The sequence below is a fragment of the Apus apus genome, chromosome 19 (assembly GCF_020740795.1).
Source record: "Apus apus isolate bApuApu2 chromosome 19, bApuApu2.pri.cur, whole genome shotgun sequence".
Taxonomy (NCBI): Eukaryota; Metazoa; Chordata; class Aves; order Apodiformes; family Apodidae; genus Apus; species Apus apus.
The window spans coordinates 8,288,877-8,311,017 of NC_067300.1; the positions used below are offsets into that span (position 1 = coordinate 8,288,877).

The following is a 22,141-nucleotide window of genomic DNA, read 5'->3' on the forward strand; positions in this document are numbered from 1 at the left end:
CTCCCCTTTTAAATTTTTCCCTTTCCTATTTTTTTTTACCCTTTTCTTTTTCTTCCCCTTTTTTCATTCCCTTTCCTTTTTTTCCCCCTTTTCCTTTTTTCCCCCCTTCCCCCTTTCCCCCTCCCCCTTTTCCTTCTCCCCCCCTTTTTCTTTTCATTTTCCTTTTTTCTTTTTCCCTTTTACCTTTCTCTTTTTCCACCCCCCTTTCCCTCCCTGCCCCCCCCTCTCCCCCCCCCCCAAAGTCCCCCCCTCCCATCCCCACCAGCCGTGCTCCGGGGCGCGGGGCGGGCGCGGGGCGGCGCTGCGCGGGGCGGGCGGTCGCTGCGGGGCGGTCGCGGCGCTCGCTCCCCCCTGCGCGGGCCCCGGCGCGGAGCCGATCGCGCCCAGCGGAGCCCCGCGGCCCGACTTACATTGTTGGGAGTTTGCAACAACTCCGCGGCCTCGTCTGCGCGCCCGGCGCTGCGCGGGGCCGCCGGTGCGGGGCTGCAGCCCTCCCCGCCTCCTCCTTCTCCTCCGCCTCTTGGGCTTTTCCCCCCCCCCCCCCGCCTTTTATTCCCCCCCCCCCTTCCCTCCCTCTCCCCCCTTCGCTTTGATTTCTCTCTCCTCCCCTCTGCGCGCCCTGTGTGTGTGTTTTTTCGCCGCCGATCTTCACCAAGCCCCTTGGCATGAGTTAAGCACCAGCTATGGACACCAAACACTTCCTGCCACTGGGTGAGTTTTGTTCCGAAGAAGATTTCTGCGTTCCTGCGGCGGGGCGGGCGGGGGGGGGTCGGTTAAATAAATACAAAAAAATAATCATACATAAAATAAAAAGGAAGCGCTCGAGCTGCCCCCTCCCCGCGCACCGGGGGCTGGGGGGGGGGACGGGGACCCGGCGGGGAGAGTTGGTGTCAGCACCGGGGAGGGTCCGTCCCTGTCCCCCCCGCTCCGGCCGCCTCAGCGCGCTTCGTATTTTTAGGTTGTTTTGTTGTTTGGCTCTTTGGGTTTTAGTAGTTGGGGGTTGTTTGCTTGGTTGTTTTTTCGTCTTTTGTATTTTTTTTTTTTTTTTTTGGTGGGGTGTTGCGTTTTGGTTTTGTTTTGTTGGGTGTTTTTGTTGTTTTGTTTTGTTTTGTTTTTTTTTTTCCCCGTGGTTTTCTATTTCCCGGCGGGTCTCCCGGCCGGGAGGGCAGCGGCACAAGCGGTATTTTCAAACGGGGCAGCGGGGCTCGGCCGGGGGAGCCCCCTCCCCGCCCGCAGCTCCTTCTGCAGGAAGGCTTGGCAGCTCGCAGGCTTTGCTTCCCTCCTCCCCCCAACCCCCCGCCCCCTCCCCCTTTGCTTTTCTCTCTCGCTTTATTATTAATCTTTATGTGATTATTATTTTTGCATTCCTCCCTTTTCTCCCTCCCTGCCCGCGGGGACCCCCGCGCTGTGTCCGCATCATCCCTCGCTGGCAGCTCCCAGAAGCCGGCACGCTCGATACCTTCCTCGTTTTGTTGCTTTGGTTTTTTTGCTGTTTTTTTTATTTCCCTTCCCCCCCCCGCCCCCCCCCCCACCTTCTTCTTTTTAGTTACATTTTCAACCCTATTTCCAGCTGGAGTTTGCCGTCGTGTCGGTGACTAAGTCAAGTTCTGGCTTGTAAGGGCGAATGCCTCCCTGCCTCTCGCTTTCGGGAGAAGTGATATTGCAGAGCTCAGGGTTGTGAGGGGAGGGGGGGGAGAAGAAAAGTTTTAGTGAAGTAGCTCGGCGCCAAGTCCCGGCGAGGGGGAAGAGGGACAAATCCTGCCCTTTCTGCCCCCGCTCAGCACTGCGGCCCGTGGGTCCCTAAACTCCGGCTGAGCAAGCCCAGGGCCAGTAGGAACATCTCCCCCCCCCTACTTTTCCTGGGCTTTAAATCTCTGCTCGACCTCCCCCGTGGTGCTGTGTTGTGTTTCTTTTTCTTTGTTTGTTTGTTTTTGTTCCAGAATTGCAGTTTGAGTTGTTCCTTTCTAAGAGCAGGATAAATATAAACACCAGCAGAAGGTCCTCCTCAGCCAGCCTTGTCCTGGGGAGGGTTTCCAAGGACTGCTGTGGTCCTGGGGGCTGTGGCAGGGATAACCTGGTCCCCCCAGGCTGGCAGGTCCTCAGCTGGCATCTATTTTCCCCCCCTAATCAGGGTTTTGCAGTGTCCCTTGTTGGTGTAGCAGGGGGTGGGAAAGGCTGCTGGGTTGACTCACCTGGAGTTGCTGCTCAGGGTAAAACGCACCTCACCTGCCAGGAGTGGGTTCTGCTTCCAAAGTCAAACTGGCTCCTCTTGACTGGATCAAATACAGGTGTTGGGGATCATGGCAAGCACACCCACCAAAGCAGAAGGTGCCTGTCTCTTGCCACACTAAAGTGGTTTAATCAGGGGTGGGTGTTGTGAGATTTCCATTGCCTTTGATGCTGTTGTGGAGGACAGTCCAAAGCTCTGTGGATGGGGGCAGGATCAGGCCCCTACGTATGTACTTGTGTTTTCTTTCAGACCTGAGCTCTCCTGTTAGGCTGTAGATGCTAAATATTACGTTGTGTTATTAGTCATGTTGACTTTGATGGGGGAGGAGAGGGGGAGCATGTGTCACCTTGCTGCTGGCTTGGGTACAGATTTTCACATTGGTGCAAATGAAAAACAACTAATTTATCTGCTCATTTATGAATGTGTGTGTTTGTGTGGCAGGGAGGGGGTGGGTCTCTGCAACCTGCTCTGCTGCACACTGGGAGCATCCACAGGAAAAATAAGGCAGGCACCCGAGGACGGTGATAGTGGTGGTAGGGGGTTTATAACTTTGCATTGCTGGCTTAGGAGAAAATACAGCTGCCTGCAGGAGCTGTTGAGGCTGCCTGGTCTGGGTTTGTGCCTGCTGAGTCTTGTGCTGCTGCAGAAGTGACTCCTAAACTTTATCCACTGGTCTTTCATTGCTGGAAAAAAACATCTTTGGTTGGAAGGGCGGTGGGTTCTGCAGGTTTTGGAGGGGGAGATCTGAGCACAGTTTCAGGTTGAGCCTGAGAACACGTGAGCAGTTGGTAAAGAGTGGGGGGAACCTCAAGGAGTGCAAGCAGAGACCTTCCCAGGGGCCTCAGTGCTTTGTACAGGTGGGATGGTCCAAAAAGCGACTTTGCAGAGTGCCAGGGTGTCTTGCCAACCCTGTCCCACACCATGGTTGGGAGCTGGCATTTTTGCAAGCTGCTGAAGGGAAAAAAAATAGCCAGGCTTGTGGAGCTTGTTTCCCTGTACACCAGTATGGGCCTGAGCTGGAGAACAGGAGCAACTGGGGACCAAAGCCAGGCTCCATTACTGTGTGGCCCCATTGAAATCTTGGCTCAGTTTGGCTGAAAAAGGATAACCCAGTGGAAGTTCCTGGCCAAGTCCTGCCTGTGGTTAGACTCAGATAACCCTGCTGATGTCATGTGGAAGTGTGGCCAGCGCTGGGCACTTTTAATAGTAGTATCTCATTTTCCTGCTGGTCTCAGGAGCTGCTGGCAGATGCCAGGCAGAGGCTCCTGTGAGGACAGCACGTTCCTGGGCTGGACACCCTTGTTCTGCAGGTCCATCTGTCCTGCTCCCAGGACAACCTGATGGCAGAGGCTATGGGTGCAGGTCCTACTGCAGCCCTGGCTGAGGCTCATAAACACATTCAGATGCTGCCTTACAAGCTGTTGGGGGCTGCAGATCTCCCCTCACTAGGTTTTTAATGATCAGGGATGTCTTGCTGTTGTTCCTCTGGGGGGGCCGTGCTGTGCTGAGTGTCCAGGAAAATCAAGGAAAAACCATCACCCAAATGCTTGTGAGGCTGGAGGGATCCAAGTCTCCAGCCTGTTGGAGTGTACGTGTTGAGGCCAGGCTTTGCAACGAGTCCAGGTTAGGGATTGACATGCAAACTGAGGAACTTGGTCCTTCAGGTAGTTTCTTATTCCCAAAGCTCTGACCATCACAATCATTTCACTGCTTCGTTTTCTTCATTGCCTCTTTCCCTAAGGTGGTCCTGGGGAGCAAAAGGAGGATGGTGAGCTTGGGGAGTCCTCCTTGGAGGCTCAGCTTCATGGGGGGAACAAACAGTTAATGCTGTCTGTGTCTGGTGCTTCCCTCCTGGAGGTCAGTTCACCAGGTTGCAACCTTCGTGTGTCCGTTTTCCCGGCCGTGCCAGGGACGGCTGCAGCTGCTCAGGATGTGGGGTGAGAACTGGCCGTGCAGAGCCCGGCTGGAGTGGGAACATCTCCAAGGCAAGCAGCAAAACAACCCCCCATGTCCGGGGGAGGGGGGGTTGGTGCAACCTGGAGTGTGGGGGCTGCATTGGGTGGAAGAGAGCGTGGGAGGCTGAGCATCCATGAGGCAGCTTCATCCCGCATCCCGTGGCCTCGCCAGCGGGCACGTGGGCAGGGTGAGCCTGGATGCAGTGCAGAAACCCCAGGCAGATTGGTGGGAGCCCGTGTTTGGATTGAGACCTCAGCACGGTCCTCAACTCTGCTTCTTTTAGCTTCAGAAATTTACAGCTGATGTGAAAACCCGTAGGGAGGACAAACGTTGAAAGATGCAGAAAGTGTCATGGTTTGTCGGAGCATCCCTGTGAGGGAGGAGGAGTCCTCTGCCCCTCATCTGGAAGATCCTGGTTGCTCCATGCCAGAGAGGGGCTTTGTAGGAGCAGGAGATAAACTACAGTCATGTCCTGGTCTCTCTTGCTGAAGCCTGGTGTAGGGCTCGACCTCTTCCCGTTGACACATGCAAAACAAGCCAGGAAGGAATTTTTGCCTTTTCCAGAATCTGGGCTGTGACAGCTCAATAAATCCTCTGTGGATCCCTGAGTTTACTCCACGTTGTCCTGCTGTGTTGGAGGGAGCATTTGTGTTTCTTGTATTTAGGGCATTTTATTTATTTAAAAGAGAGCGGGGGAGAAAGCCACAGAATTTTAGTTATTCATGGCAAATATTATTATTGGCATTTTGCTCCTGTTGGAAAAAAAAAAAGTAAAAATCAAGGGGGGGAATCAAAACATTTCACTGGAAAATACACCCTGGCTTCGTCCCACCCACATCTTGAAGGTGAAAATAAATGTTTATTAAGAAATGGGTTAAAACCCTTTTTGGTTTAGTATTGTTTTCAGGGAGCAGGGGTGGATTCCCATGTGCCAGAGCTCTGCCACCTGGCTGAATTTTTGAGTTTGTAATTTATTTTTTTTGCAGGGTGGTTAAGAAAAACAAAGAGCAGAGCTGTGGGTGCTGTGGGGCAGGGGCTTGAGCCTTTGGGGGGTGCTTTGGTCCTGCCTTGATCCTGCTTCTTGCACAGGGTGCTTGTTCCTGTGAGAATTCCTGCACCTTTTTGGGGGGGATTGTGTGTGACCAGGATGGTTCCCCTGAGGCTCTTGGCAGCCTGGAATCACCAAATCATTCTTGCTGTAAATATCCTGTGACCACATTGTGGGGGGCAGTGGGACGGGGTGAGGTGGTGGCCTTGGGCAAGGGGCTGAACTGAGGACCATGGGAATGGAGCGAGGATGCCCTGGTGGGTTCCTCTCTGCAGAGCTGGTGGTAACCAAAGCCAGGGACACCTCAAATCACTGCCGGTGAAGTGCGGAATATTGCAGGCAGCTCAGTAACCTAATTGGGCTCTAATTAATCCTGTTCTCTGGCTCTGATCCCCAGCACGTCTCCCCATCATCACCTCCTGCTGCGGGCGAAGGAGCTGGGTCTCTCCTCCCTCTGGCTGGTGGTGCCAAGGGATGCTCAGCAGATCCAGCTTCTGGTTCAGGATCCAACCCAGCACTTCCTTAATAGCTTCCTAAAAGGCCCAGGTGGGCTCTCAAAGTCAGTGTAGCTACAAAGCACCAGGGGAGGCAGCCTGGGTGGTTTTATTTTAATTGATTTTGTCAGGAGTTGCTGTATTTTATTACATTTAAAGACTAGACTCTGGAATAACTTTGAACGTTTGACACACACACACAAAGCAGCTTTCTGACATTTTCCTCTTTGCGTGTCTTTTATTTTCTTTCTCCCCTCTCCTCCTCCTCAAAGGGAAAGCGTGTGCCTGGAGGGAGGACAGCGGAGGAGGGAGGAGTGGTTGTGTCTCTCCAAAGGCTGCTTGAACATCAAGGCAGCGCAGAGCAGACGAAATAATATTGCAAATAAGGATTTAAAAAACCCTACAGAAGGATCCCCACACATGCCAGCCAGCTCAAACTGCTAGAAGATTTTCAGACAGAAGCAATTTAGCCTGGGAAAATGCTCTATTGTTGAGATGGAAACTGGCTGTGAGAACTTGCCTTTTCTGACAACGTTTTGCTTAGAAAAACCAAAGCAAAGAAGAGTCAGGGAAACAACCTGAGTTTTTATTTAGAGAAGACAGAGCATTTAAAAATGGAGGGTGTTTTCTGAGATAAACAGGGAACAATTCCCTTGCAAGAAAGGGAAGAAAGGGTTCAAATTAAGCCCAAACACAGCTCCCCTCCTTTGAAATTTGTTTAACATGGAGTTAAAAGATAATCCTGTTCAAACAGACCACTCATAACATAAATGGTTGTTGGTTTGGTGGTGTGATTTTTTTTTTTCTTTTTCTTTTTTTTCTTTTATTGTGATCGACAGTAAAAGTTTCAAGGTTGCACCTTGGGGCTGTAATTCTGATAGCAGCTCTGGTTGTGCCAGCTCCTGCCTCTGCACATCAAGAGGGGATGGAAAACTCCTAGTCTGCCCAGATGAGAGAGATACGGGGTGGGAAACTGAGGCACGTGGGTGCGTCTGAGTGTAGCTGGGAACGGGGCCCGGAGCGAGGGCGTAAGGTGGTTGTGAAACCTCGGCTTCCAGCCCTGAGGAGCAGATCCGTCTGGGATCTGAGCTCCCCAGGGCTCCTGTGGACTTCTGAGGGTCCCAGCTCCTGGTAGCCAAAAATACCTCTAAGATGCTTTTTGGCCTGGGAGCAAAGAAGAAAGTTTCAGATGGGGTTTGTGTGCAGGCCAGGTGCTCCCAAACCAGAGGACAAGGAAGAAACACCTTGAATATTTGTTTTATTAAGCGTCAGGAACGTGTTTTCCATCCTCTCTCTGCTCTAGTGGAAGATGGTGTCTCTTGCCATGGGCATGGCTCCTTTCAAACCCTGGGAAATTATTGTTTCTTGATTGTGTTTCTTGATTTGGGGGGGGCCCTGGCTGGAGGTTGGTGGTGTGTTTGGGTTGGGGGTCTTGTCTGAGCTGTCACCCTCTCCCTGGATTGCGTCGGATGTGGGATCACTGGGGAGCGAAGAGATAAAAGGTGCAATACTGGTATCTGTGACCAATAAAATGGTAATGGCATTCTCATCTGGTTGTTACTTTTGATGGTCTCTTTTGTGGAGTTTTGGCTTTCTTCAGCTTTTATAGACTTAAAAAAAAAAAAAGAAGAAGAAAAGAAAAAATAAGGGGATGGGGGAGCTGAGGTCAGGCCTGGAGGCCCCCCTGAGGTTTACAGCCCCCTCAGCCTCTGGAGCAAATCCCTTGTGCTGGGGCTCCAGGAGCTGCTGAGGGAGGGATGCCCCATCTAGTTTCAGCTGGCTGAATGATGCTGGGCATGAAGGCAGAAACATTTGATTATTGTTTTTCCATTTTTGGCCAATGAGTAACTGCTGGACATTTTTTTGTTGTTGTTTGGTTGTTTTTTTGGTTCTGTGTTTTGTTGGTTTTTTTTTTTCCATCTTTTTGCTGTGAACTCTGTGGGCTGCTGCAAGACAATTTTCTTGTGGGCAACGCGTCTCCTACATGCCCGTAATGGAGTTGAAATGAGGCAATGGCAGGAGTGTAGCAAGAGTGGAAGGAGAAGCACGGGAGAGGGGTTGTGTTTCCACCTGAGATCCACCTGGAGAGGCTGAGGTGACGAAGCGGGGAGATGGGGTTGGCACGGGATGCGATGGAGGAGGCTTGGTGAAGTGGTGAGCAATGGCAAAGGCACGAGGGGGTGTAGAGAGGAGTGGGGCCAGGAGCAGACCTGGGGATATTCCATGGAGCTGGGGTGGCTGTTTTGGCTGTCCCTGTGAGGGGCAGGGGATGGTGACAGCAGTGCCAGTTCTGTTTCTTCCCTGCCCTGCATCCCGGGGAGCAGCAGCTTCTCCCCAGGGGCTCGTGTGTGGGTGGGGGGGTTTTGCAAAAGGGGGGGAAAAAGAAAAAGAGAAACTTCCTTTCCCCACCCAACATCCTTGCCAGACCATGCTGGGCTCCTCGTCTGCCTCAGCCTCTTGCTTTTTGCTGCCCAGTTTGTGTAAGATGAGTGACTTTATCAGCCCTGGGAAGCTGTGGCCTGGTTTGGGGGAGCTGTGGCCTCTGCCACCAGCCAGCAGGGCCCGGCAGCGGCAGATAACGGCGTATCGACAGCGGGCTGTGCTGGAGACACTGGTCCGTGCTGGGGTGAGAAGATGCACGACCCCGTGTTGCTTCACATCAGCACTGGGGCTGCTTCTGGAGACCCCCTTGCACCCTCCAGCTGCCCTGACCTGTAGGGCTGTGGGGCTGCTGCAGCCCGAGGGGGGAGGCTCAGTGAGGGGTCCAGGGGTCCCTACGAGGACACCTGAACCCTGGCCAGGGACCTGGCAACTTTAGCTCTGTCTCAGAGCTCTGCACCTGCATGGGCAGCCCTCCCTTTTGACGTGCACTTGTTCGAGTGTGACTTTCAATTGATCATAAAAATCCAGTGTGATTCACGGCGCTTCTGCCCTCCAGCCTGGCGGGCTCCGGCTCTCCGCGTTCGCTTAGCGTGAGAGAGCAAATTGCCCTCCAGTTCATCGTCCTCATCCTTAATGGGGAGCCGTTGCTTTCTGGGTCTGCTCTCCCCCTATGTGCTCCTTGAATTACAGTACATTAGAGATGGTGGCTTAGCATTTTAATTTAATTTTCTCCATCTTTTTTTTTTTTTTTTTAAATTTATTAAGAAAACCCATTTCAATGCAAACTCCCAAATGCTGGGGCGGTGAGGGAGGGAGGTGCAGCTCCCTGCTCCATCCCAGCACAGAGCCCGTGTGCGTGCGTGTGGCTCACAGACAGTGAAATTGCACCCTAGAGTTATAAAGCAATTGTCTAGCTCAGCAGCAGAATGAGCATGAAATGGTGCAGAAAGCAACTAAATAAAATTGGGTAAGGCAGATGCATGAAAATAATGACGTCTCTATACCGTCGTCAGACACGCTCGCTCTTCCTCACACATGCAGATAAACTTTTATAACAGACTTCACATTTATTTGCCCAGGAAACTCTTCTGAAATAGAGATGTGTGGTAGTGTGGGGAGAGCCCCTGTCCTCCCTCTCCCATGTTTCTGGGGCCGTCGTGCCATGCCTCGCTGCCCCTCACCTCCCCTCCCACTCTCCCTGTCCCCTTTTTCCTTCTTTTTGTTGTTTTCAGAGCAGGATTTTTATGCTCAGTCAAACACGGAATCGATAACCTTTGCAACTTCATTTCTCCTTGACTGTGGTGGCTGTGCTGGGCTGGGGGACCCCTGCGAGCAGGTGGCTCTCAGGGGTTGACCTGCCATGTCCCATGCAAATTGGACAAAATAACACTTTCTAGGCCTGCTCTCACTTGAAGGTTTTATTTTTTTTCCCTCTCTGGATGGTGGCGGCTGTAAGGATGGGACTATGCAGGCTGTTGTGTGGAGCTTTAAGACATAAAACACATGAATGGGGATGGAAAACCCAAGTCTGTGCATGGGCTGTGTCCCTGCATCCCTCTTTCCTGGTAATGCCTGGTGGCACCAGGGCCACCTACTTCCACCTTCCCTATTTATGTGGCTGCACAGGTTAAAAATGTCCTAAACTGCAACCCTAGAGTATTGACCTTAGTAGTGATTCCTCCCCAGAAACCAGCTCTGGTGCTTCTCTGTGCTGCTCTCCCTTCCCTAGTGCTGCTCCTGTTTGGAGGGCCCAGGACTGAGCTGGTTGTGGATCTTTCCCTCCCTGCAAGGAAAATTTAAGTCCATCCTTTGCACTGCTGGGCTTGCTGTGCCAGAGCCTGGGGCTCACGGCCCAGTGCCTGTGAAGCAAAACCTCCATCTCTGCTTTTTTTTTTTTTTTTTTGCTGGGATGTGTCCCTGGGGTCCCAGATTAGCTGCTCCAGTGCTTTCCATGCTGCCTCCCCATCGCACGCAGCCCAGCGTGGATCCCACGGGTGGCTGGGAGCTGCATGTTGGCTGCCCAGCCCCAGGGCACCGCACAGCACTGAGCCCAGCTGCGTGGGACATGGGCACGTTCCCCTCCTTGCTGCCTGCAAAAACCTGGCTCCTCTGGAGAGAGGCAGAGGAGGAGGCTTCCCTGCCGATTTTGCTCTGGCTCAGGGCAGATGGATGCTGAGGCCCTGCCAGCGTTTTTGCTGGTGTGGAGCCACGGCACCAGAGTGGAGAGCAGGGAAGTGCACGCATGCAAAAATCAGTGTGAAGGCATAAATCAGGCTGAGAGTGAAAGGTTAAAGAAATCCAGAGGAAGCGGAGTGATGTGCGTGATAGAAAGGGGTTTCCTGTACCTACACGGGCCACCCAGGCTCCCTTCCTGTCAGGGTAAACCTGCTGAAGCTGAAACTTTCTGCACCCCTAAGCAAACTGTGTTCTGCTTGATGGGCACATTGTGATCAAGCCGTGCCAGCCACAGTGTTAATACTTTATGCTTTACAGTCTGCACTCCCCAGGCCTCTGTGGTGGTATTTATAGGATGCCTGGGCAGCTTCAGGGAGAACTGCAGCCATTGGACCCCATGGTGGGGAGCAGGAACAGAGCTCAAGCAGGGCAGGATGCAATGACCTGAGAGCTGTGCTGCTATTGAGCAGCCCTAAATCCCTGTCCCTGTGCTGGCTGCTGCTGGGCTGGGTTTGTGCAGGCGAGCCTTGCTGCCTGCCCTGTGCTTCACATCAGGGACCGGACATCAGAGGTGACTCTGGGAAGAGTTAAGACTCCTGGGACAATTACCTGCAGGCCCCCATTTAAGCACTTAGGAAGGCTTAGCCTTGATCCCTGCCGGAGATAGCCTGGCCCCAGGCCAGCTGGTACCTATTGTTTGCAAATGTTGGAGACTTTATCTAAGTGGGGGTTCAGAGCTGGGGCTGGGAGCAGGAATTCCAGATGCGCTGGGGGGGCTCTGCTGATCTGCTTTGGGACCGGTGCTGTGCAGGGACTTGCAAGGCAGCACCCTCAGTTATACCCTGCCAGCCAGTTTCTCTGCTGCCTGTAGGCTTGGGAGACAAAGATTTAGTTCTTTGGGATTTTTGCCTGTGTTTGGAGTTGTATTTTAGTAGCAGTGCTGCTGTGCCTTGCAGCTCTGGGTCTTTGCCTTGGAGCTCAGTGCATCTCTGCCTCAGGCTTTCATCTCCTCCTGGGTGGAAAAGCCAGCAGTTCCCTTATGGCAAGTTGTTCCCTCTTCATGCCTCACCTGTGGGACAGGTTTAGGCTGTGGAAATCAGAGGCCATCGGTCACCGTGGGCTTTGTTTGGCTTGAGTGGCTGGTCTTCTCATCTCTTGTTTTTCCGCCCACGCTGCTGTCGCCGAGGGGTGATTGGCACCGCTCCCTGCGGGTGGCCAAGTGTTCTGCCATGGGAGCCGAGGCTGGGCGGGCATGGAAAGCCACGTCTGGCTTCTCCAGCAAGGTTTCACAGCCTCTAGGTGTGTGCAGGAAATGTTGCAGGGCAGGGATTTCTTGCAGCAAGCCATGGGTGGCAGATAACAGCGCCGTGCCCATCTGAAGTCCCAACCTACGCAACTGGGGAGGCTTCGCCTCGCCCTGCACCTTCCCAAAACGCCGTGGCAGCACAGGGGATGCAGGGCTGGTGGAGGAATCCTCACAGGTCTCTTTCTTGGAGCCATGGCATTTTCCCCTAGACACTGACCTGGCAGCTGTGAGGTGCAGCCCATCCCAGGGCTGCTGCCTGCTGGAGCTCAGCTGCATCCCGGGAGCAGGAGCTGGGTTTGGGGAAGCCTGAAAGATCTTTTGGAGGATGCAGGAGCAGGCAAGCCCCAGGATATGTCCTGGGCAGCAATGGCATGGAGGATGAAACTCATCCTGCCTGATCCTCCAGGGCAGAGGGAGGCTCCTAGCCCTGCCCAAAATGTGGAGACCCCAAAGCAAGAGAGTGCATGGTGGGATGGAAGAGTGCCTGCACTGAGTTGAGGTGTGGGTTGGGGTCTCCACCACCCACGCTGGATGGGAAGGGGCCGTTGGTGCATGCCGGGTGTGGGGAGGTGCCCGCGGGGCAGGAGCAGCCGGTCCTGCCAGTTCTCCCTGCTCAGGGCTGGGTCCTGGAACTCCCCGAGCTGTGATGGGGCTGATCCCGGGTCTCTCTGCCACCCGTTCCCCAGGTGGCCTTGTGCATGTCACCTGATCTGGGTGTCCCTTGGTTCCCAGCTTGGTGACAGGGCAGTGCTCTTCCTTGGGTGGTCCTGGTGGTGGTGGCTTGATGGCAGCTCTTCAGGAGCAGAGACCCAAAGAGCCTGGCCCTGGCTGAGAATAAAAGCTTACTTTGCATGGGAAGGGAAGGTGAAGACAATGTCCTCCCCAGCTAAGTGCACCTTTACAAATTAATAAGGTAGAAGTGACTCTACAAAAAACCCTCAATTAATTGGCCTGCCCCTGTAATTGCCAGCATGGAAATGAAGGGTGCATGAGGACTTGCAGCCTCATTCCTAAAGCAGAGGAAATGAACCTCCCAGCACTGCCCGGCCTCGTGCTGGGGCTGGGGGTCATGAGTGACCCCAGGGCAGGGGAGCCTTTGCTGGGGCTGCTGCAGACCCCACAGGATCAGCAGCTCAGCATTGATTTCATCGAACAGGTTCAAGATCACATCAGCTTAACTAAGGACTGAGATTGACCTGCTGTGATTTGCTGACTTCATTATTTAAGGCGATGATGTGGCTGGGGAGAGGGAGCTTGTGTCTCCCTGCAGTGGGATGGCTTGGGGCAGGACTGACACAGTTTCTAAATTTTCAATGTATCTTTTGCTGTGAAAAGGTGAAATCCTGAGTGTACCTTGAAGGAGCATTTAGGAGAAGGACTTTCCATCCCAGCTCTTGGGCCCTGTCAGTAGCCACAGATGCAGAATGTTACAAGGAGCTATTCATCATTGCAATTATTTTATTAAGAGTACACAGTGTGCTTGGGAGCTGGAAGAGAAGGAGCTTTGGGATGTTTTCAGCATTATAAATACAAGTTGATTACATCACCCAGCTTTTAAAAAATTGTATGTATGGTCCTGGTGAAAGAGGATTTGCAGACAACCTTGGAGAGGAGGGCAAGGTGTCTGTTCCCAGCAGGGAGGGCAGCACAGCTTCTGCCTTTGCATCTCCCACGGGACCAGAGAAATCTCAGGCTCTGCCTCTGTGCAAAATCCCTCGGAGGTATTTGTGCATGGGTGCCTGGTGTGGGCTGGAGATGGGTGAAACAGGTTCCCTGGGGGCAGCCAAATGGTTATGGCAAGAGGTGGGTCAGCTCCCATGTGGACCCATGTAGCACACGAGTGCATCCCGCTCTGCAGATGCTCCGTATAACCTCACACTGCTGAAAACTGAAATAAAACTCCAGGCCTGTTTTTGTAGTTTTCTGTCCCGCATGGAACCCCATGTGCTTTGCAGGGGCTTCCCACCTCAGTGGCACCCTGTCCTGCTGTGGTGGGGCAGGTGGTGGAGAGAAGGCACCTCCGCCTGCCTTATCGCAGGGGCTAAAGTCCACGATGGGAAAATGCCCGGTGGACTTTTAACTGGAGTCCTTAGGAGAGCCCAGCTTAGAAACCTTTAACTGTTTCGTGGCAGATCTCTTCTGGAAAGTGAAGAGAGAACTGGGGGGAATTGAGGTCAGGTCCCTGCAGTGGGGGCTTGCTTGTGACCATGCCAGGGACATGATGGGACTGCCTGGTACTGGGGTTGTCACTGCACATGTTCACCTCTCCACCCTTGGCTCCCAGCCATGCAGTATGGTCCCCTCAAATCCAGCTCTGGGCATGTAGAGCCTGCAGCAGGGTCACTGGGCTGTCCTCCCTGGGACACATCTCAGTGCGTGTCCCTGCCCTCCTTCCTTTGCTCTCCTGCCTGCTGTGTGGCCTGAAAAGATGAACCCTGAGCAGTGGGGAAAGGGTGGGCATTGCTCTGCAGCATCCATATCAATGGGAAGCTGCATCTGAAGGTTGAAAGGAGACTTGCCTGCTCCTTTTTTTTTTTTTGCTGTCCCATATGCTGCCGTTGCCTCCTGCTTCAGGCACCAGGCTGCCCAGAGGGGTTTATTCCAGCATCTTCATCTTTATTCCTCTTGCCCTTTGCTTTTGTTCCACGTATTTTTATTCTTCTTTTTTCCTTGAATCTTGTTTGCTCTGGGTGGGTCCGTGGAGCTCAAGTGGGTCCCTGCTGCTGGCCCAGGGACTGAGCTGTGCCTGCACCAAGGAAGAGCTGGGCTTTCCCGTGACTCCAGCAAAACCAAACAGCCGCCCTCTCTGCGTCACAGGGAGATCGATCCATCTGCAGCGGGGACAGTGGGGACAGGGAGTGCTCCCCCACAGGGACAGGGCTTTGGAAGGGGGAAATTCATGCAAGCAGGGGCAAGGCAGGATGCATGCCATGGGATGGATGGCTTCACTGACAGTCCCTGGGGGCTGTGTCCTCAGTGGAAGTGATTCCTGGGTGAGAAATTCCCACTGTGGAGGCCTTTATTACCAGGCAGAGCTAGGTTTGTTTTGTTTATCATCCATTTACTTGGCTTTGGAGACATGCCCAGATTTCTCCAATTTTGTGTGTGTGGATGTGTGATTTATTAGGATTCAGGGTTTTTTTTTTTCTGGTTTAATTTCACTTCCTCAAACTGACAGGCAGTTTGAACAAACTTCTTTTGGATGATTTCCTCTATAGTTTTAAAGGGATGCCTAAAAATAAAGAGAAAATGTTGCAGCAGGGTTGGCAATTAAAGAAACAACCACCCAGTCTGTTGCTGCGACAAACCCCGGCCCTGGTTTTGGTAATGGAGAGAGCTCAGAGGGTGAAAAAACAACGTGATTTCACTTTTGGGTGAAATCATTAAGTACTTTTGGGTACTTAGAGCTTTTGACAACACTTCAGGGATCACTGGCTTTACTTGTTTCTCTGTAGAGCTGATGGTGCCACGATCCTGTGCACACCTCGGCGTGTTCCTCGCTCTCTGCACGCGAGTGGTCCATTCAGGTAGCTCTGTGTGTCTAAAGCTGTGCCAGCTCCAAGCTTTGGTTTCCTCTCTTTGGCTTGATCTGTTCCACAGCAGTCAGGGAAAAAAAAAAAAAAAATTAAAAAATCTATTTAAGAAACACTGGAAAATGTAATTGCAGCCTCCAGAGAACGGGGAGCAGGTAGGCAAGGGCAGAGCACCTGTAGCTGCCTCGAGCTGGATTTGCTGCTTTTGTTCTGCTGGGGATTTTTACAGGCTGGATTTCGCAAGAGCGACTTGGCTTTCGAAATCACTTCAGCCAGGGTTTTGCCCGGGCGTTCTCCGGGACTCGGCGCCGGGCGATGCAGCCGGTGGCGCCGGGAGGTGGTGGGAGCCCCGACACGGCCGGCGTGATGTTGGGGTACAGGCAGGGACTGGGAGAGCTGCTCTGTCCCTCACCGTGCCCTTCAGCAGAGAGATTGAGATGAAGGAAAGCTTCCTTTCCCCCTGTCCGAGCTATAAAAGCATGAGAAAGAGAGAGTGAAAGATTTCCCCCAGGGATCAGCAGTGATAAAAAAGCCTTGCTTTTGAAAAGCAATGAGAGAAAAGAAGTGTGTCTAATCCTCCTGGAGAAGAAAGGGAGAACATCCCTCTGCCATGAGTCGTGTGGGGGCTGGGGGGACCCTGGTGTGGATGCAGTGACCCGGTGCTCCTGCCCAGCCAGATCCTTCCTGACACTGAGTGATGCAGAGGAAGGGCCAGATCCTCTGTACAAGACCAGAGAGGCTTTTTATTGCACAGGATCCAGGTGATCCCTGCAGGGCTGGGGTATCTCTGTGCTGAGATGCAGGGTGTGGGCAGCAGCGTGGGACTGCAGGGGGCTGGCGAGCTGCTGCTGGTTCTGTTGCCATCTCCACGTTGCTCAGTCTTTGCAGAAAAGCTGTGCTGGCACCCTGCAGGGGAGATACATGCACAGATTTTCTTTCCCCTTTTACCCTTGGCTCCGGGGCTGGAGAAGGCTGGAAATAGAGATGCAGCCTCAAGCAAGGGGGATGCTCATCCCTGGGGCAGTTATCTAAAGGACTATAGCAACCCCTGAGTGCTTTTTCTTGGTGGTGCAGGGGTGTGCAGCTGGCCTGGTTGGCTGCATCTGCAGCCGTCTTTCCTCTCCCAGTACAACCATTTCACCCAATGTCACCTGTGTCATGCAATGTCCACAAGATCTGCTCTGTCACCCCATCAATGGTGGGACTGCTGGTCCCGTGCTTACAAAGTCCGAGCTGAGGCTGCCTGGTTGTCTTTATTGCTGTTGTGGTTGATGATTTATTTTGAGCAGCATCCGCCCTGTCTTGTGACTTGATTAAAACATGAGGAAAACAGCAGTACAGTGTGGGTGCTGTGAGCCAGGGGGTCCCTTCCTTGAACCTCCAAGGGGTTCCCAGACTGTGCCCGAGCTGTGTGGATCAGAGACAGGCAGCAGGGCTGCTCCAGGGGGATTTAGCAGGAAACCATGTGGGGGGTGGTGGGGAAAGGCAAATGTCAGCATTGCAGTGGAACAGCTTGTCCAGCTGGGAGAGTGGCTTGTCTGGGGATGGAGAGGTGGGCGTTGGGATAGGAGCCCTCTGCAAGGGGTGACTGCCCTGCTCCTGGGGACCCACTGCCTCTCCCATCAGTGGGGCTGAGGATCCTTCTGTTGACTGTAGAGATTCATCTGTTCATGAACAATTATCTGTGTCTCCTTGAACTGAGTAATGATAATCCGCAGCCAGGAAAGTCCTCATTATACTGGGATTAATGAGTTTATGTTTAAAAAGAAACAACAACAAAACCCCAAACCACCACCCTGCAAAGGAAAACCCTTTGGGAAGATGCAGGTGATGGAGTGGTGGCACGATGGAGCTCTTGCCACAGCCCTGCTGCTGCTTTGGCAGCTGGGGGTGGGAACAGAGCTAACATCAGGATGTATTTGCAGTGCTGTGGTCTGCATCCCAGGGGTGTGTGCTGGGCTTCCCCAGCAGCCTTGGGATGTGCTCCCTCTGCCTTTGGGTAAGGATTCTGGAGAGACTGTCACTATTTTGCTGTTGGAGAAATGTGCAGCGCTGGCCAGCGGGCTAGCACAGGGTGTCCTTCTGTGTGCTGGGAGCCTTGGAGGCATTGAACAGTGCCTGTCATGTCATGGTGTCACATTTGCTCGTCTTGGGAACAGTGGGAAACTGGGGCTGAGGTTTTGGAAGATCATCCTGGGATGTTACAGCTGATAGTGTTGGTGATGGGAGTTGATGCAAGGGCTCTGGCAGAGCCCACCGCCCTCTGCTTGTGTAGGGAGTGAGTCACTAACCCCTTGCAGAGAAAGGGGAGTGGGAAATTAGCTCAAGGCTCTTGTGAAACAGAGAAGCCGGCTTGATACCTATAATTAAAGCAGGTGTCAAGGAATGAGGTGCAAATTCCTCAGCGGGCATCTCACTGGGAGGGAAAGCAGTGCCTGCTGGCTGACCCCAAAGTAACAGCTCCTCCCTGGTGAGGGGCTGCTGAGGGGCTGGTGCTGGGCCCCTTGCTGCCATCCCTCCTGACAGTACAAGCTGGTGTATGTGGCAAGGCCACTCGTGTCCTGTCCCCATCCTGCTGCTCCAGCCAGCATGAAGGACCTGGCTGCGGGGAGCTGTGGCAATGGTGCCCAGCGGGGATGGTGGGTCTGCCCCAGGCAAAAAGCTCCTGGGGAGCACGTGGGGCTTGTCGGGGAGGTGAATGGACCGTGGGCGCAGAGCTGGGGAGAGGCAGGGGTACAGAGGGGGGTCTGGGGTGCCTGCTTTGGGAACTATAGGTAAGTGAGGGCAGGATCAGGATGGGGAGGCAGCACCATGATGAGGTGGGGTGGCCTTGGATTGAGACCTGGGTCCTCACTGGGGCTGGAAGAGGCAGCTGGGGATCTGTTCTGCTGGGGTGCCTGCAGCACTGTCTCTGTGCCACCTTCAGGGCCTTGTTCCCTTAATGTGTTTGTGTTGCCCCCTAAGGGGAAGGGAAACTGAGGTGGGGGGGTGAGGGGGGTGTAACGTGTGTTTGTTTTGCATGAGCACAGAGCACACATGTGCTGGCTCTAGGCTCTCGGACCAGTCCCTTCTTTTCCAGCCTCTCCTACCTGCAACCCCCTGGGCTGGTGCCAGGAGCAGGCAGTGAGCAGTGGGGTCCCTCCAGCCACCCCCTGGCACAGCACCCTGGGTCGGTCCCCATGGCTGCCAGTGCCTTCCCAGTGAATGTTAAATCTGCTGAGCAGACGGAAAAAAAGAAAAAAAGAAAAAAACCCCAACAACCACCCAACCCAATAATATGAGGAAGAAATGCTGGTGTGTCCTGGGTGGATTAGTCGAGACTCCTCGCTGGATTCCTCCGAAGGGAGGTGCTGATGCTGGAAGCTGGCCACCAGCTGGGCCTGCTGCATTTTTCCTGGATTCTCTTACCATTTGGGGACTGAACTTTTGTCTGAAAAACATGTATTTTTAACTTGGTTGTGTCTGAAGCTTGTCTCAGCTTCGGGCTGCTCGTTTTTCTCCTGGCCCAGCGTGTTCTAAGGTGGATGTGCTGGGAGGTGAGGGGAAAGATCCTCCATCCCATCCCATCCTGGCTGGAGGAAGCGAGAGAAGGAAAGGCTTGTTATGATGCTAAAAAAATGTAGTTCCAGAGGTTCCCTCCTACTTGGCCCCGTCGCCCAACAACCATTGCAGGAGCATGGAGCAATAGCATTGGTATGTCAGGGCAAAAGCAGCAGTGATGGAGACATTGGAGAGAAAATCTGGTTTTAAGGTAGGTAGAGAAAGGAAAAGGAAGGGGATAAATATCTCGGAAATGCTGGTAGCCCCTGACGTGCAGGACTGATAGACCCAGATACACGATTGCCTTGGAAACAGCCGCTCAAGTGTGTGATGTTTCTGTCGCCAGGTGCTTGTTTCCCTCCCGGCTGCAGGGTTGTTGCAGGGCACTGGCACCACTGGTCTCCATGTGCCACTGGGGCTAGCTGGGCTGACTAACTGACCCCTGGCTCCGTACGGGGCTCCCGCTGCAGCCTGCAGAGCCCAAGATGCTCCTGCACTTCAGCCTGGCAGAGCAATAAGGTGGTGCTGAGGCTGGTGCTGAGCTCACCAGCTCCACAGGGCAGGGATGAGGCCAGCAAGGTGCAGCAGGTCCTTTGTTTATTGTAGGGTTGCCAGACACGGTGCAGCTCTGCGGGGCTGCTCGTTTGCTTCCCCTGCTCAGGGACAGAGCTTGCCCAAGCCAGCAGGACAATCCGGGCTATGTTTTCATAATTAAAACAAATAAAACAAACCCGTGCGCCACGTTATTTACAATACTCACTCAGGGAAGAGTCGAGCTGAATATTGTTTCCTCGCAGAGTTTTTCCCTTTGTCGCTCACACACGAGTTTGTTGTTGTTGGCTGCTCCCGAGACCGCGGTCTCGTGTGCCGGGCTGCTGCCGGCCCGCAGCGGGGCTGCCCGGGGAGCTGGCCTGGGGTGGCCAGTGTTGGGCTCTGCCCACCCCACTGCTGTGGGTATTTTCTCCGTGGGATGTGCAGATTTGTTCCTGGAAAGCTGGTTTTGTGAAGCGAGGAGATGCTGCTGCTCGTGGGTCTGGTGGATTTTTCGCGGCAAGGATCTGGTTGAGGTGAAATAGAATCGTAGAGTGGTTTGAGTTGGAAGGGACCATAAAGCTCATCTAGTTGCAACCCCCTATTATGTACAGGGACACCTCCCACTAGACCAGGTTGCTCAGAGCCCTGTCCAACCTTGAACACTTCCATGGATGATGCATCCCCTGCTTCTCTGGACAACCTGGGCCAGTGTCTCACCACCCTCACAGGAAATAATTTCTTCCTAAGATCTCATGTGAATCTCCCCTCTTTCAGTTTGAAACCATTCCCTGTGCTGGTGGCATGGCTTGGTGCAGGAACATCCTGCAGAGCTCGGGCAGCACTGCTCGGACACCTGTGCAGTGAGCTGTGATAGGTCTCTGCACACACAGAGCAGTGCAGCATGGCCTGGAGCTGGGCTTAGGAGGTCAAAATCTAGCAAGTGAGTTAATGGCAATTAATTAACTCCAGGGCACTTTACAGATATTAACTGAGGGTTTTGTTGCGAGCAAGGTCTGTACAATTACCCCGCTTTACAGATGGAGGCACAGAGGTGTGGGAGAGCTGGGCACCCACAGCTGGGCACCCAGGGGCTAATTCTGTTGATGTGATGAACAGTGATCTGGGATTTTGGGCATGGTGGGCTCAGATCCCAGCATAAGCTCCTCTCTGCTTTTCTGGGGGAGCAAACTGCACCTTGTGGATTTTGGAGTCTGAGCGTCCCTCTGCCTGCTCCATCCCTGTGCGTGTTAGAGGGGGAGGCAGTTGTGGCCATGATGCTCTCAGTAACCACCACCCATGGAGGCAATCATGTGTCTCTTGGCTTTCTAGTGTGGTCCCCAGAAGCAGCAGCATCTGAGCAGTGTCTGCAGTGGAGGTTTCACAGAGGGCTGGGGCCTCCTCTCTGGGTGCACAGCAGGGTTTGTGCAGGTATAGCTATTTTTAAATCCCTCTGGACAGAAAGGTTTGGCTCTCATGTGCTTACTCTTTGTTTATTTACTTCTTTTGGTGGCCTGTGAAGTTTGTAGAAATGTTGCGAATGGCACCTTATTTTGTTGGCTGTTTTGGGGGGGATTAAACCTCAGAGACCCATTGTGCGAGCAGAGCTGATTTTAGGCCTCTGATCTTAAAATATAAGAAAGGAAATAAATTATAAAAACAAGTAATAAAAAAAATAATTCGGCGTTTTTCCCCTGGGCCAAGGAAAAACAGTTTGCTGGCGTCGACTGACCACTTGTGAGGTGGCCCCAAGGAAGAGACAGGGCTGCTGCTGGCCAAAGTCAACACGGGAGGTGGCTGGGGCTGCTCCAGGCTGGCAGCAGCTGCTGCTGGGACAGGGCACATTGGAGGGTGGTGAGGGGTTGAGGCAGGGATTAACCCCCTGCTCCAGTGGCATCTGGTGGCACTTGGCCACGCTGGGTTTGTGCCGGAGACCCATGGCCATGCTGAGTGAGTGACTGGTCACAGCAACCCACTCCGATGGCTCTGAGCTGGTCCAGCATGCTGGGGACAGTTCCTGGCCAGACCAGGTGGGTCTTGTGTCTGCAGACCCCTGTGGCAGTGTGCACAGGAGGTGACCTAGGCTCTGTCTTGACGTCCTTCCTGCCCCCGGCATTAAAAAGGCAGCAGAGAAGTGTCCCTGTGATGGGCCGGCTCCGCGGAGGCTGGATCCCATTTTGTGGCGGGGCTAGTCATCCTGCTCAAATATTCTGGCTATATTAAAATGCTTGGGATTTTCTAGCGAATTGAAGCTCTCTGAGCAGTGCCAAGAACAATTCAGCAGCCTCCAAAAACAGCTTTCCCTCAGGATTGTTTGTTCCTCTTGCCAGAAGGCTGGATGAGAAGTGGTGGATTCAGGTGACTCAGCCCAGTGTGACCTGATGGTCTCATCCCAGGTGGGCAGGCCACTTGCTCCCGCTGCTGTGCCATGGGATCCCTGCTCCCCCTGCAGCCCCAGGAGGAAGCTCAGCAGAGGCTGACAGCTTGCTGGGCATCTCCAAAACATCCTGTGAGCTTGTCAGCACTTTGTAATCTCCCTCTCCCCAGGAAACCTCTTGCAAAGGTGTTGACAAACTTGGAGGATGCTGTGGCCGAGCTGGTGTGTGTGGTCACTAGGAGCCACAGTGTATGGTCAGCTCAGTCCCCCCAAGCACCCACCAGATCCTCCCACTGCTGCCAGAGCCTCTCCTCACCTGCAGGAGCCTGGCTGGCTCTGAGTGGATGGAGACCTGCTCTTGAGGACAGAGCAGGAATAATTTTGGCTGTTACCTTAATAACAAACCCAGCGAATGCTGTGAGCTGCCTTTTAAACTGCCAGAAGTAGCAGAAGTGCAAGGCATGTGTTGAGGCAGAGCTTTAATCTCTGGGTGTTTTTGGAGGAAGAAAAAAATACATATGTGAGGCTGTTTTCTTCTGTTTAAAACCTCTTCTGTGATCTCCCCTCCC

General features: G+C 53.4%; 1 protein-coding gene across 1 annotated transcript in view; it reads left to right on the forward strand.

The window, feature by feature from the left end:
* Positions 1-408: 408 nt before the first annotated feature.
* The window catches only part of RXRA (retinoid X receptor alpha), a 109,961-nt gene continuing 88,228 nt past the window's right edge, over positions 409-22,141 (forward strand). Inside the window, exon 1 of the mRNA XM_051636814.1 lies at positions 409-711. Within this exon, the coding sequence (XP_051492774.1) occupies positions 684-711 (28 nt within the window). The 5' untranslated portion in view covers positions 409-683. The remainder of the gene's footprint in view (positions 712-22,141) is intronic.